A 14457-nucleotide genomic window follows, 5' to 3' on the forward strand; every position below is an offset into this window, starting at 1 on the left:
ATCCGCTCTGTTTCTGAATCTTGAGCTGCTCAATTTGAAAACAGTCTACAGCTTGATTGGACTGGAATAAAAGAAAAAGAAAGCCACGTCTTGAATATATTTTTTACTATTTAAAAGTATTAAATTACGGAAAATGGTTGTAAATAATGGACATTAACAAATATAAACAAATATGTAAATGGAGTCAGCAAATACAAATGCAAAGGACAATATCTCAAATATTAATACCGGTAACATCTGTTTGTTTATCTTACAAAATTTAATGATAACATCATGAAATCAAAGCTTTATCATACAAATATTCATGCCACAATAACCTGGCACACATCGAGAAAAAAACAAGTCGTGCGTGAAAATAAGAACACAAAGCTACTCCCGAACGCAGAATTCATTTCCATTTCAGCATAAAAGCCTATATACAAGAGAATATTTCTTTTCCTATTTTCTTCTAACTGTCGAATGACACCCAGTCGATAATGGCCACCGGGTCTGGGGCGCATGCAACCTCAATCTTGTCGAGCTTTTCTAATACTGAGCACCATTTAAATGGTGCTTTAATTCTATCATAACTCGGGGCGTCCTTTTATAGATGTATCTTGCAGTTGTTTGATAGACAAACGGTAGCGGATGGACGCCTCCCCTAAACCATGTCGTTGAATTCTACAATAAACACATGGCGACAAACAGAGAGAGTGCTATCATCTGAGCGCCTTGTCGTGTGGCCGCAGTTTGTTCGCGCGTCTGTGTTCTGCTTGACTGCACGTTTTACAGCACTTGAGAGCGACAAAGCGCTTGTGGCATTGACCCATATTCATCAGGGCCCGGCAGGCGATGGAAGACATCTCGTTATGTTGGCATTGGATTGACATCGCTGAAAATGTTACAGCATTATAAATTGTGCATCTAAGTCATCATAAATTGTGCATCTAAGTACTGAACAGCATAAACTGATTATTAGGTAAGGTTTTTATAACGTCTGTCACTGTATGGAAAAAAAAATACCTGCGTTTTTGTTTGCACAATCGTCTGTATTACAAGCCTGTGTTTCGTCTGGGCGCTCCTGGCGATTACACCCGTGCGAGGGACGCTGTGACGTCACGTTGACGCACTGAACGAGCCGGTACTGCTCTCCGCCCCCACACTCCTGGGTACACTGCATAGAGCATTCAAAAATAGTAAAAAGTATTTTATTGCACAAAAAGGTAAATTAATCAACAATTAGCGAGAGAAAAAAGCCGGATTTAGTATTTCGTATAAGCACGGTGCTATGATGAAGAAACCCCATCAATGAATCAAATTGAGTTGCAGAAGTATTTTAAGAACTCGAAGAGACTGCTGCACTGACCTTGCTCCATTGTCCTGATACCCAGATGACGCACTTTGGTTTGTCACAGGGCTCCTCGGTGTTGGGCCGTGACTTAGAGTCGCAAGCGCCCTCGCCCGGGCACTCCACTAACCGCCGCCTCCAGCTAGACCCGCACTCAGATGAACACTGAATAACAATCATTAATTGAAGGTATCATGTTAATTTCTGAACAAAATTGATCGCCTACAAGACAAATCGATCATTTGATCATATATCTTCGATAAGTGTGAATACAAAATGAATCACGGTCCCGATATCTATAGAGAAGAAAGGAAAGGAAAATATAGAAACGACTGCAAACAAAATATTTGGAAAAGGAAGGCATTTAAATACGAATCTGAGCCGTAGGACACTGATGCCCCTCACTATCATGCATTTGTCATTTAAATGCTGCTTTGAGAGTATATTGTGCCCGGGTCATTTCAATGAAACTGAATGAGCATTTGATCACAAAATGTTTTCCCTTGCAATACACAATATTATTAATAGAGAAAAAACAATTGGGCCATAGTGCTCGTCAGCTTGTATGCAGATCAAAACCCTTCCATTAACCTTTTGTCCATAATGCGTTATCTGGGGCAAACTAAGCTATTAATCAGCGAGCCTTAATTAGCACCTTATCTGGATATTAAAAATAACGAGAAACACAACCGATATATCTTTACCTGTCCCCATGGCGACATATTCCATTCTAAGCAGGTGTCTTTGTTACAGTCCTCAATGGCTGACGGGCGAGTGTTGATATCACAGTAGATGGTGTCGCCCTCCGCGTCGTCTGTCCGTCTGATACATTGAACCACCCGCGTCCGCACTCCGCCACCACATGGCCGCGAACACTGCAATGGTACGCCGGAAATAACGATTTGACGAATCAACATTACAATCTGCAGAGGTATTTACAAACTGCCATTCCAAATGAATTCAATACAACATGGCGTTTAAGATGACACTCTTATCATACACATGTATAACAAACCTCAATTTTGACTGATAAACCTTTAACTACTTACTAAATAATGCATTTATAGACAAAATATACTGATTACAAGGATGTAACCCTGTATTTAATAGCAGAAAACGCAAAAATATTAAATGATTGGTGAATGCTAAAAGATTTACTGTGGTCTATTGTAGTCTCATAAGGTTGAAATACGGTGCTTTATGCTCATTTCTTTCAAATTAAACTCGGTTTCCTTCATAAGAACCATTGTTTTCACTTTGATTCATCCTTATTGGAATATTCAAACGATATTACTAATTCTGGTAAATTTTATCTGGGAGTAAGAGTGCATCTTTAAGCAAAAACACTTTTCCTGAATGCTTAACGCATAATCGGTCTTATATTGTCATCTCGTACTTGCTATCATTTGATAGTGTTACCTGACATTGATAGGCGTTCCATAACACTCACCTCGGTCCAGTCAGCTGGCCGCCACTCGTACTGCCGCCTCGTATGTTCGTCCACCACTGGCATGGTCCCTACCGAACCCGGTGGCAACCCGAACACTGCTCCTTCCGGCATCTTCAGGTTATCACCCAGCTCCTCCTTGATGGAGTCCAAGGAGTCTAGCTTCAGGGAGCCTCCCATGTCTGGTGCAGCTATATCACCTAGTTTAATATTTTCCTCTGCTGGCATTGAGTGTAAGAGATCACTTGTTTCGGGTATTACATCAAGAGGTAGATCGGTTTCTGTAATATCTTTTGATGGTTTTTCAGTAATCTCATGTTCGTGCTGAGGTAAAATTGGTTTGTAATTTTTAGCACCACTGCTGTCAGCATGAATAGCATTGCCTATCTTATTCCGCGGCGCTGTATGCTTATTCACTATGTAGTTTTCGGAATGTTCGTGCCCTTTCGATTTGTCTTGACCGGGAAGATGTGATAATATTTGAGTGTCTGTTACAGAAAGGTCTTCTTCTGCTAATTGTGGTAAGTCTTCTAGTGATGGAAGACCTTTAAGAAGTGAGTGTTTGTTATCAGGCAACTGATGTAGGATTCCTAGATCCGGCAACGATCCGAAATCTTCAATAACCGGTAAATGTGGTTCGCCATCTGCTTTTGGTAACAGCAGTTGGAGATTTTTCTGTGCTATGTCTGTATTTTCATCTTTCTTGTCATGTTCTTGTACACTATTGTCTGGCATTTCAGTATTCCGTAATTTCTCACTTATATTTTTTCTGTCTTGTGCTGTGGTATTAACTACTTGTTCCGAACGTACAACGTCACCATCAGCATCATCATCAACTTCTTTATTACTTTTAACCACACCCTCATCTTCCTTTATTAAGACTTCCGTTGTAATATCATGTTCTATCGGTTCGTCAATATCTCCCTCACCTTTATGGTGTCTATGTGGGTGTCGCATTATTGTAGTTGTGTCTATTTCAATAGTTGTTTCAGGTCTTTCATCTGTTGAAAACTTGCTTGCAGATGTTGGTACAACGTTTCCTGTAGTATCGTCATTTTCTTTGGAGTCATGAAGAATTAAATGTAATGAATCATCGGTCTGCTTTTCTTTATTGTGAATATCCTCTATTTCTATGAAATCTTCATCAGCATTGACGCTTCCTGTTGCGACGGTGCCATTAATATCTGTCATAGAGGAATCGTTTGTCGCTTCATGCGACTTTTCAATTGAATCAGATGGTACGTCTGTTGCAGGTGTTTCAACTGTATTAGCAACTGTACGTTCTATATGTTTACTTGTCTTGTGTTCAGTAACATCAGCAACATTTTCGTCTTCAGGAGATTCAATTTTAACTGATGAAGGATGTTTGCTGATTGTCTTTGCGATAGTTGTGGTTAGCGAAGAAGATGGAACGGTTGTTGCTGCGGATTGTACAGTTGTTCTTGCTGTTGTTTGTATAGTCGTTGATGTGGTTGTGGTGGTGGTAGTGGGAATGGCGGTGGTGGGGCATGGTCCCAGGTTGCACGGCTGATTGGGTATGGGCTCCAGAGGTAAGTCACAGTGGTCACCTCCTTCACACCACACCCGGCGCGTCTGTCGACCCTCCCCACAACTCACCGTGCACTTAAAATGGAAACGTAAATAAAGTTATATACTTGCTGGCATTGACACTGCGACGGGTAAGCGATATTTTGTGTATCGACATTTTATTTTATATTCTATAAATAAGTAAGATAAAACTTAAACATGATTCTGAAAACATATTTAAGTATAGTCACCTGGCTCCAGTCTTCAGCAGCCCACTCCCCACACCCAACTCCCGTGCAGGGTGCCTCAGAAGGCGGAATGGTGTTGGCTTGACAACCGATGTCGGCTTCCTTACACCACACGGACCGGTACTTCAGGCCACACGGATTTGCATCACACTATAATATTTATAAAAAGAAGCCATTAATGCTAAATTTACATCATATGATTCCAGTTTAAAGTTTTAATACTATTCTATATCGATATAGATGTATTTTGTAAGATTGCTGGATCTGTTATTTTAAAGGCTAGCAAAATTGTTTAAAAGTTGAGTCTTACATCCGACCACTCGCCGGTGACCCACGTGCTGTTGCCAGGACACGGGTCCTTCCGGTGGCAGTGTTCCACCTCCGGCGGCTTTTCGGAGGTGTCGCAGGCTTCGTCGTCCAAAGCGATCTGCTCTTCCGGTCCCAGGCTGCGCACGCAAATCACGGTACGCTGGTGTACGCCACTCTCACCACATGTCATCGAGCAGTGCTGCCACGGACCCGTCCACCATCTAGTATAATGCAAACATGTAAAGTAGATCTAAATAAGAGAATTTATGCAGTCTTGACTTCACCTTATCATTTTGGTACATATGAACGTGCTGTTCCTTCAATACATAACTGAATTTTGAAGCAAAACATTTTTTTACAAAAAGGGCCTTCCTAAATTACCTAGCAGGACACTGGTGCTCATTGCAGACGCGTTGTTTGTCGTCTGGTTTGTTGTTCGCGTCACAGTACTTGTCCTCAACAAGTCCCGCCTCCAGCTCCATGCACACGATCTCGGATCGCTGACTACCTGAAACACGAACACAGGCCTTATGCTTTCTGTAAATACGTATAAAGTCTTTCAATTAATCCATTGATCCGAAACGATCAACTTGTGGATATATTCGCTACGACGACGCCAATTAAGCTTATATACAAGTAGCGCAAAATTGAAATGTGTACCAACGGTGATGGAACAATCTCCAAATGTGGGTCAAAAAGGGTAATAATATCCATTCCTACCTCCTCCGCACGAGGCCGTGCAGTGTGTCCAGGGCTGGTAGTGCCAGTAGAACTCGGGCTCGCGGTACTCGGAGATGTTCAACTTGGGCACTGTGTACTCGAACGATATCCCGGGGTTTGACGACTGCATCAGCAACTGTAGCGTCGTGCAGCGATACATTAGGTACATATATGTTTTAGAACGATGAGGAAAGAAGCGATATAAAATTAAAGGGAATCCACGGCCTTTTCGTTAAAAGTGCATTGGTTCATTGATGCGCAGTTTAATCGATTTCCACTGGTATGGCAGGCTATAAACACATGCACTATACACGCTTTAATTTTAATGACTTTTTGATAAAATGAATTGGCAGAAAAATACCATGACATGTAGCGGTTCCCTGAGCGGCCCGGGAGCCTTAACAAGTTCGTGGTTGCCGACACGCTTGTACTGGATAGTGGTGCCCGCAGCCTTGTACTCGCCGCTCCACTGAATGAACCAGTGACCATTCAGTAAGTACTCGCCTATAAAACAGCACTACAAACTATAGTTTACAATAAGTTGTGTCACCATGCACGGCAGCCTGTACATATCGGTCAAAATCAGTTTGATGAAAGACAAAAATCATGACGAACCAAACATTATGGACGCACAACTTTCATTGTTGACTGATAATGAGTTGAAAAGTAAACGTAGTTCCGCAAGCATTTCTTTGACATAGTAATGAATCTGATGGCAATATACGTGATACTTGACCACTCTGTCATATAGATGCATTACTGTTTAATCAATGGAAAAATTTACTATAGTTACATTGTAACTCAAGACAAAGGCACGTGCAATCGGATCTAATAATATATTTATAAATGCTGTATTGTTTTGTTAAACAAAGTTGGTAATTATCGACGGCGCTCGTAAACCGATTTTAGCGTCATATCAGTTCGCTGACCTTTGTCATTTTGGAGAGCGAGAAAGTTGCTGGCCTCGGCGACCTCCTCAACCCGGATGTTCCGGGCGCCTTTTGGAATCACACCAGCCTCCACGTAACCTACCAAAAACATATAGGCAGTGCTATAAGAGAACAACATTTCTTTCTCTTAGTTTAGCATACATAGTGAATGACTAATATTAAATTGACACTCTTATTCAAAATCAATCCATACACATGTATAACAAACATCAGTTTTGACTGGTAAACCTTTTAACTACTTACTAAATAATGCATTTATGGAAAATATTAATCACTGATAACAATATTGTAACCGTGTATTAAATAGCAGAAAGCGCAAAAATATTAAATGATTGGTGAATGCTAAAAGATTTACTGTGGTCTACTATAGTCTTATAAGGTAGAAATAACGTCTTTCATGCTTTATTCTATCAAATTAAACTCGGTATCCTTCACAAGAACCATTGTTTTCGACATTTATTCATCCTTTTTGGAATATTAAAACAATATTATTAATTGTGGTAAATCTTATTTGGGAGTAAGAGTCCATCTTTAATTAAGAATAAGACTAGTATTGTATCAAATGTCTCACTTCGATGAATCACCAGAATAAACTGAATCATTAGTTCAACAAATCCCCTTTTCATCTGCATTTCATAATTATATTTGTATTAATTCGCAATAAAAGAGTGCCCATTTTCACTTATAGATTGAGACTGTGTTAAAACTGCAAAAAACACACACATGCTATCGTAAAACTTCTCAGCGTATAGCAATTTCGAGAATGACAAAGATTTTCTTCAGCTAGTAATAAAGTCGGTTGTTGTAAATGTGTGCACATACCGAGCCCCTGTGAGTCCGTGAAGCGTGACTTGACGGTGGTGCACGTGGTACCGTCTCCGTGACAGATTCCGCACCGATCTTCACGTGCCGTCGAGTCGATCGCGTAGTCGCAACCTATGTGCTGTACGGAGGGAAGAGAAACATCTTCAAATATCTTAAATGAGCACCGGTATGTCACCATGTAAGTTAATGGCAATCGGAACATCTCGGTCAGTATCAAACAGTATCAAACAGAATCAAACTATCACGAAGCTTGCCGGAGATGGCCGAGTTGTTACGATTGGGTTAATGGTTGGAGAATTTCAGAAATGATTTACATAAATAATTGACATGGACGCATCTCGAAAGCCAAAAAAATAATTCTTCAACACGAATGCTATTCATAAACAAATGGCAAACCAGAAAAATAAATGCTTGAACATTAGGTTATATCTTCAGGATTCGCGTACCCTACATCTTCCAGAGATGCACATGTTGCGGGTCCCGGGGGTGCACGGTGTGCCGTCCTCCACGATATCTCTGAGCAACACGGAGAAAAACTGCTCCCGCGGTTTACAGTGTAGCTGGCACGGCGTCTCTGGGAAATCACGCATAAAACGGACATTTTAAAAGGGAAATGACTGTGTGCAGAGTGAAATAGGGTTGCGACGTAACGTTGACCTACCTTGATATTAGAGATGAATTTAGATGCAAATACAAAATGATTTCAATGATCTTTAAGCTTATAACATCAACGGAAGACACGCACGTGACAGACATACCTGGTGTGTTGACATGTTCCCAGTGGTAGAATGCGCCCTTGTACGGGACCACGTTAAACTCCTCGCACTGGGCCTCCTGGAAACTATTCTCATCCGGGCACTCCTACATGGACAACAATGCGGTATTATAAAAGGCTGAGGTGACGGACAGAACCAAGTTGTTTAGGTTGCTTTAAACGGATTGTAGTGCAATGCAAACTTCGAGTATATAATGTCAATTGTATGATCAACCTTCCGTTAAAAAGAGACCTAATTGTTTTGTTTTTCATTCAAATGAAACCAGAAATATGAAATATACATGTGCACTTAACAAATATAAAATTTTAGCATATAATTCGAACGATAAAATGGTGGAGCTTTAAAGACATAAACGTTTAATTAACGCAATGCAGAGCTATATTAATTAGCCGAAAGTTCTGCGGTGCGCTCTCGGGAATAAAATAATTATGATATAGCAAACATCTTAAATGGAAACAAATGTTTCAAATCGACTGAGTTCTTTGATCGCGGCCTGTTATTAGCATTATAACATGCCAATGCATTTTTTTAGAACAGTGCATGTGCGAATGCGAGCACGGGTACCTCGGTGTTGCAGATTCGGAAGCGCCTCCGTTCTCCAAGGCAGTACTTTCCACCATGAGAGGGACTGAAATTACATCATGATAGTATTAATTACTGAAAACAAGAATGCACATTAACAATGTATTAATTGGTAACAATACAGCTTCCAAGGTTTGGCAAAAGCATTCATGAACACTCGTAAAGCATCATTTCTGATTAATTAATTAAATGAAGAATGCGAAAACACCCAAATGTAATGTGTGTATAATGTAACACGCACATGATGCATAACGACCACGAGGTAAATCATCGTGGGTAATATAGAAATTAACAACAATGAAACAGCCAAATAGTTAGCCGTTATCCACTTACGCGGGGTTATCACAGTGGCGAGAGGAGTGCGAGACGCCGGCGCCACACGTGCGCGTGCATTGCGTCCATGACGTCCACTGACCCCACTCCCCGTTTATCGCTTCTGGTCGCTCACCGATCGTCACACATTTGCCTTCGTAACACCACTAAAATAAAAGTCGACTAAATAATGCACATCATACGCATTCGATAACAAAGAAAACGTCTGATAGAAACAGCCACTGCCACTGGTTATTTAATTTTGTAACAAAAACAACGTAACTTAAACACTTAAAAATCTCTATAATTTCTATAATATTTCCACACAGTATAAAAGTGCCGCTATAAATGTGCACAGCCAAAAATAAATATGTAACTTGTGTTTAAAGTTCGAAGCGACACACTGGTTACCGGCATATTACCATGTTGGTCCCACAGATGGTTCCCTCGGCGGCCGCCTCCAGGTGGGTGGAGCAGCGCGAGTCTACGCGGCACCAGAGGTTTGAACACACGTCCTTGAGAAATAAGAAAAGAGTTATTATTCTCCATCTTTATAACTTCAATATTTTTTAGAATTAAAACATATATTTCCAACTTTAACAGGTTTTTCATAAATTCGTCGTCATTTTAAACATAGTCCTAAATACAAATTTTAAGCTTTTGTTCATTCAATGTGGGCATAATAAAGACAGAAAAACTAACTTTAGTTCTCAAAAAGAAATTATGCTCGGTACATTTAAAATTGCAAATATGTATATTGGAATGCACGATCGAAGAAGAAACTTATATCAAGTCATTGTTTATAATAAGATCTCTGACTAATATCTGACTTATTGTTAAGTCTGTAAATTTTCAACATAAATTGAGCCATCTTTCCAAACTTTGAAATTTCTCAAAAACGTATTCTGTTTTTCTTGCCTTTAAGTAAGCATATTATAAATAGTATTTACATTTATTTCTGCAATACTTATGATGCTTTAGAGCATTCCATCGATTTTTTTCCTTAAAGTTTTCAGACCGCTTTTCGGGCATTTTCAACATGTTTTTCTTGCACGATTTCTTTTCTAATTTCCTTTATTGAAATTGTGATTCACTTACAATATTAATAACACATTCACGTCATAAGAAACCATCATAATGCTAAGGTTAATTGATGTGGTTTTTTTTTTGTATTTTGCTCACTAGAAGTTAACTTAACAAAATAATAATTATAAAATCAAGTTCTTTTACGGTAATGAATGCATTAACAAAACACCCACATACAGTATAATGCAATATGAATATTGCGTTTTTAAAATTTACCGAGCAGGGTGGAGAAGTTTCATATACCTGTTCGTTGGAGCAAACAGTGGCGTTGTCCGTACCATACTGCAGACGACACTGGTGTTCGGCGTCGTACATGGTTCCTGGCGGGAGCACCGGAAGTTGGTAGCGAGGGCCCGCCGGCTCGTCGTCCAGGCAGTACCCCCAGTCACGACTGTACAGATGAGTATTCATATTCTGATTTTGTTTTGCATTATGACGGAAATGTTCATTTAGAAATAGCAGACCTTGATATTTCAGTAGTAAATGTCACAATTCACTCTGGTAATGTAATATTTAACAGATGTTCTGCTGCAGAAATTGCAAAAAAACGAACTGTAAGTGTGCACATTGAAATATCCGAGAGTGTGCCTGTAACAGGAATCCAATAACAAATCTGGAGTACAAAAATACGAGCATCTATCTGATAAGTTTGCTTTCACGAAACATATATATGACATAACCTGAATGCCCCGCTTACAGACTTACTCTATGAACTTGGTGATGGCCTCCCTGCTGCAATTGGACCAGGTCTTCGCCCGACTGTCCGCCACAAGGCTGGGCGACATGATGAACAGCTGGAGGCCCGGCGGGTCTATGCACCCGTTGTGAGGGCCGTCGTGGGGCATCCCAAAACTGAAACAGTAAAAGCAATTTAGATTCTGAAAGGTTTGTAAATCTGTAGTTTGTATATAAGAGGAATTTTGAGAGGATTTGCAAAAAAAATGTTGACACGCAAAAAATGTTTACCATAAATTTATCATACTCTTAGTTTTATTTAAAGGTGAACAGTCGACTTCTTTTCCTTACAAAAATTACTGGTTTAAATATGTATTTTTCTGTAAAACATGCAGCTTTATGAATTTATATACAAACAACGGTTTGTTCTTTAAGCTGAATGTAAATACAAAAAGAGATAAGGTTATCTTAATTTAATGTTGTAACACAATAATAAAATATATGTAGACAGATTTATTGCATTTTAATGGCAAAAATTGTTAGTTTATGGTGATGGTAAAATTAGCTATAATAAAGCTCATACTGCATATTTTCAAAACTGTTACGTGAAACCATAACACGTTGGTACAGGTTGTACATTTACATTACAACTTTAAAAATCATTTTTATGATAAATGTACTATAAAAAAACTGTTGTACAGCCAAAAAAGTTTTGTATTTTGATAACCACAGACTCAGCGAAATTCGAAAACATTTCTACATAACAAATCGTATAAACATAAAGGCTCTGGAGGTTAAGACTACAATTATATTTCATCGAAAATAATATTGTCCAAAATAAACATGTTCAAAGAAGTCGTTGACGATGAACGATGGTTACTACTTTTAGTTAAATTACTTAATATTCAATTAAAAAATATACTAATTGTTGCGTCTCTGTAGCCGCATAAAGATCGTCGATTGCATGCAAAGAAGTAGGGCAAGTACATCTCTTCGCCCATATTTATTATAATAATTTATCTTTGGGGTTTAAACTATTTCCTAGCAACGATTTTGACCTTCAGTAATGCTATCGTTGATTTTCGGACATTCAAGAGCTAAACAAACACAATCACGTCATATTATCACGGCGAATATTTGCATTTAAAAGCAAGCCAACATATAGACGGGTTGCTGGCTTGGGATAGGACTGGAATAAGCTAAACAGTAATCTTGAAACAATTAACCCCAAGAAAGAACCGTATTGATTTGCAGCGATAACAATACTCCAGATATGCTGGAAAACTGTAAAACTCATAAGCGATATTCTTCAACCAGAAGCGGTAATCAAAGAACAATATTCTGATGTGAATTTAATAGTTTATTATATGAGGAAGTACAGCTCTTGTAATTCGATCGATTTGATATCCAGTGTGAGCCATGGAAGACAGACAAGGTCTTTCTTTTGCATCAAAATGACATTTCACTTTTGATATATGATCAGCATGTGAAATGATACGTAATATAGATGTACATAAAAAGTGTGATAGAAAACCTTCCATATTTTCGTGTCTGATATAATTTAAGTGACTACAGGTATTTTGGTAGAGGCAGTGTCAAAACTATATCAGTTACACGAAAAAATCACGTAAGACCCAGCAAGTGCACCAGTAAATTTAATGTTTGCAGTCGTCCAATACAATCCATCATGTGTCAACAAGATGAAAGACCTCACATCTTGTCAGTACAACTCTCCAAAATCTGACAAATGCATTGCTTTGTGGAAAAGATTTTGTTCTCCATCAATTTACAGCCATATAGCAGCTCTATAAAAAGATAAAAAAAATAAACAATGCAACCTTCGAGTAAGCTTATTGTCATTCAGTGCAAGTCGTTATCTTAAAGAGACGGATGTCTTCAAAATATGGGCATTTTGGTCTCAATAGATACAATTGGCAGCAAAATATAGTGCCAATGTGCGAACTAATATTTTAACGAAAACAATTGTCAGAGAAGTCACTCACACCCTGAGTTAAGATATACATAAAAAATATGTTCATTGCTTTATTGCGAAAGACGAAAAAGAAAAGAAAAAAAATGCCCGATTTAAATAGTTTTTGGCAAAGACACAAACGTACTGAAATAAAGCTTAAGAGGTGAAGATGACGAAGAAAGAACAAAAGAAAGGTTTCTGTAACAAAGTTATGACAGAATATTGCTCAAGTTACCCGTAATTCTTGATAATCTTAACTTTGAATACTAACGCAATTTAATGAATGAATTAGGCATTTGTGTGTTCATTTGTGTTGGCGACAGTTGAAACTTGCAATGAATGGTAAGCCTATTTTTGCATATTTTGTAGATAAATGGGTTATCTGTATGTGATACACATAATTATGATCTAGATTAGTTCCGTATACCGTATATCGTGCGTGACAGTGTTTAAATATATTTATATATGGTACACTTTAAACCATATTTCGTGAATGGCGGTATTATCTATAATGTACGTTGTACACATGGGACCAAGTTTTTCCCATTTCGTGGTTGATAATGTGCATATCTTTGTGGTACGCATGGGTCAAAGTTTTCCCTCATTTCATGGTTGATAATATACATATCTATGTGGTACATATGGGACCAAGTTTTTCCCATTTCGTGGTTGATAATGTACATATATATGTGGTACACATGGGACCAAGTTTTTCCCATTTCGTGGTTGATAATGTACATATCTTTGTGGTACACATGGGACCAAGTTTTTCCCATTTCGTGGTTGATAATGTACATATATATGTGGTACACATGGGTCAAAGTTTTCCCTCATTTCATGGTTGATAATATACATATATATGTGGTACGCATGGGTCAAAGTTTTCCCTCATTTCATGGTTGATAATATACATATATATGTGGTACACATGTGACATAGTTTTGCCCCATGTTCGTGGTTGATAATGCACATATATATGTGGTACACAAGTGACATAGTTTTGCCCCATGTTCGTGGTTGATAATGCACATATCTATGTGGTACACAAGTGACCTTGTTTTGCCCCATATCGTGGTTGATAATGAACATATCTATGTGGTACACATGGGACCTAGTTTTGTACCATGTTCGTTGTTGATAATGTCCTTATCTATGTGGTACACAAGTGACCTAGTTTTGCCGCATGTCGTGGTTGATAATGTACTTATCTATGTGGTACACAAGTGACCGTACTTATCTATGGGGTACACATGGGACCTAGTTTTGCCCCATTTCATGGTTGATAATGTACATATCTACGGGGTACACAAGTGACCTAGTTTTGCCCCATTTCGTGGTTAATAATGAACATATCTATGTGGTACACATGTGACCTAGTTTTGCCCCATTTCGTGGTTGATAATGCACATATCTATGTGGTACACATGTGACCTAGTTTTGCCCCATTTCGTGGTTGATAATGTACATATCTATGTGGTACACATGTGACCTAGTTTTGCCCCATTTCATGGTTGATAATGTACATATCTACGGGGTACACAAGTGACCTAGTTTTGCCCCATTTCGTGGTTAATAATGTACATATCTATGGGGTACACATGGGACCTAGTTTTGCCCCATTTCGTGGTTAATAATGTACATATCTATGTGGTACACATGGGACCTAGTTTTGCCCCATTTCGTGGTTGATAATGTACATAT

The 14457-nt window shown here is 38.8% G+C and overlaps 1 protein-coding gene across 2 annotated transcripts in view; it reads right to left on the bottom strand.

The window, feature by feature from the left end:
* Window positions 1-95: 95 nt before the first annotated feature.
* The window catches only part of LOC128228077 (A disintegrin and metalloproteinase with thrombospondin motifs 7-like), a 61991-nt gene continuing 47629 nt past the window's right edge, over window positions 96-14457 (bottom strand). For both annotated transcript variants that reach the window (XM_052939164.1, XM_052939163.1), the window contains 19 exons: window positions 10815-10961; window positions 10353-10500; window positions 9446-9538; window positions 9045-9190; window positions 8694-8757; window positions 8112-8214; window positions 7800-7927; window positions 7351-7471; window positions 6508-6606; window positions 5940-6082; window positions 5579-5714; window positions 5240-5366; window positions 4860-5079; window positions 4553-4699; window positions 2778-4397; window positions 2032-2202; window positions 1346-1492; window positions 1003-1153; window positions 96-871 (listed from right to left, as the gene is read on the bottom strand). In XM_052939164.1, the coding sequence (XP_052795124.1) occupies window positions 699-871; window positions 1003-1153; window positions 1346-1492; window positions 2032-2202; window positions 2778-4397; window positions 4553-4699; window positions 4860-5079; window positions 5240-5366; window positions 5579-5714; window positions 5940-6082; window positions 6508-6606; window positions 7351-7471; window positions 7800-7927; window positions 8112-8214; window positions 8694-8757; window positions 9045-9190; window positions 9446-9538; window positions 10353-10500; window positions 10815-10961 (4084 nt within the window). In that variant the 3' untranslated portion in view covers window positions 96-698. The remainder of the gene's footprint in view (window positions 872-1002; window positions 1154-1345; window positions 1493-2031; window positions 2203-2777; window positions 4398-4552; window positions 4700-4859; window positions 5080-5239; window positions 5367-5578; window positions 5715-5939; window positions 6083-6507; window positions 6607-7350; window positions 7472-7799; window positions 7928-8111; window positions 8215-8693; window positions 8758-9044; window positions 9191-9445; window positions 9539-10352; window positions 10501-10814; window positions 10962-14457) is intronic.

The sequence above is a fragment of the Mya arenaria genome, chromosome 3 (genome assembly GCF_026914265.1).
Source record: "Mya arenaria isolate MELC-2E11 chromosome 3, ASM2691426v1".
In the NCBI taxonomy this organism is placed as follows: Eukaryota; Metazoa; Mollusca; class Bivalvia; order Myida; family Myidae; genus Mya; species Mya arenaria.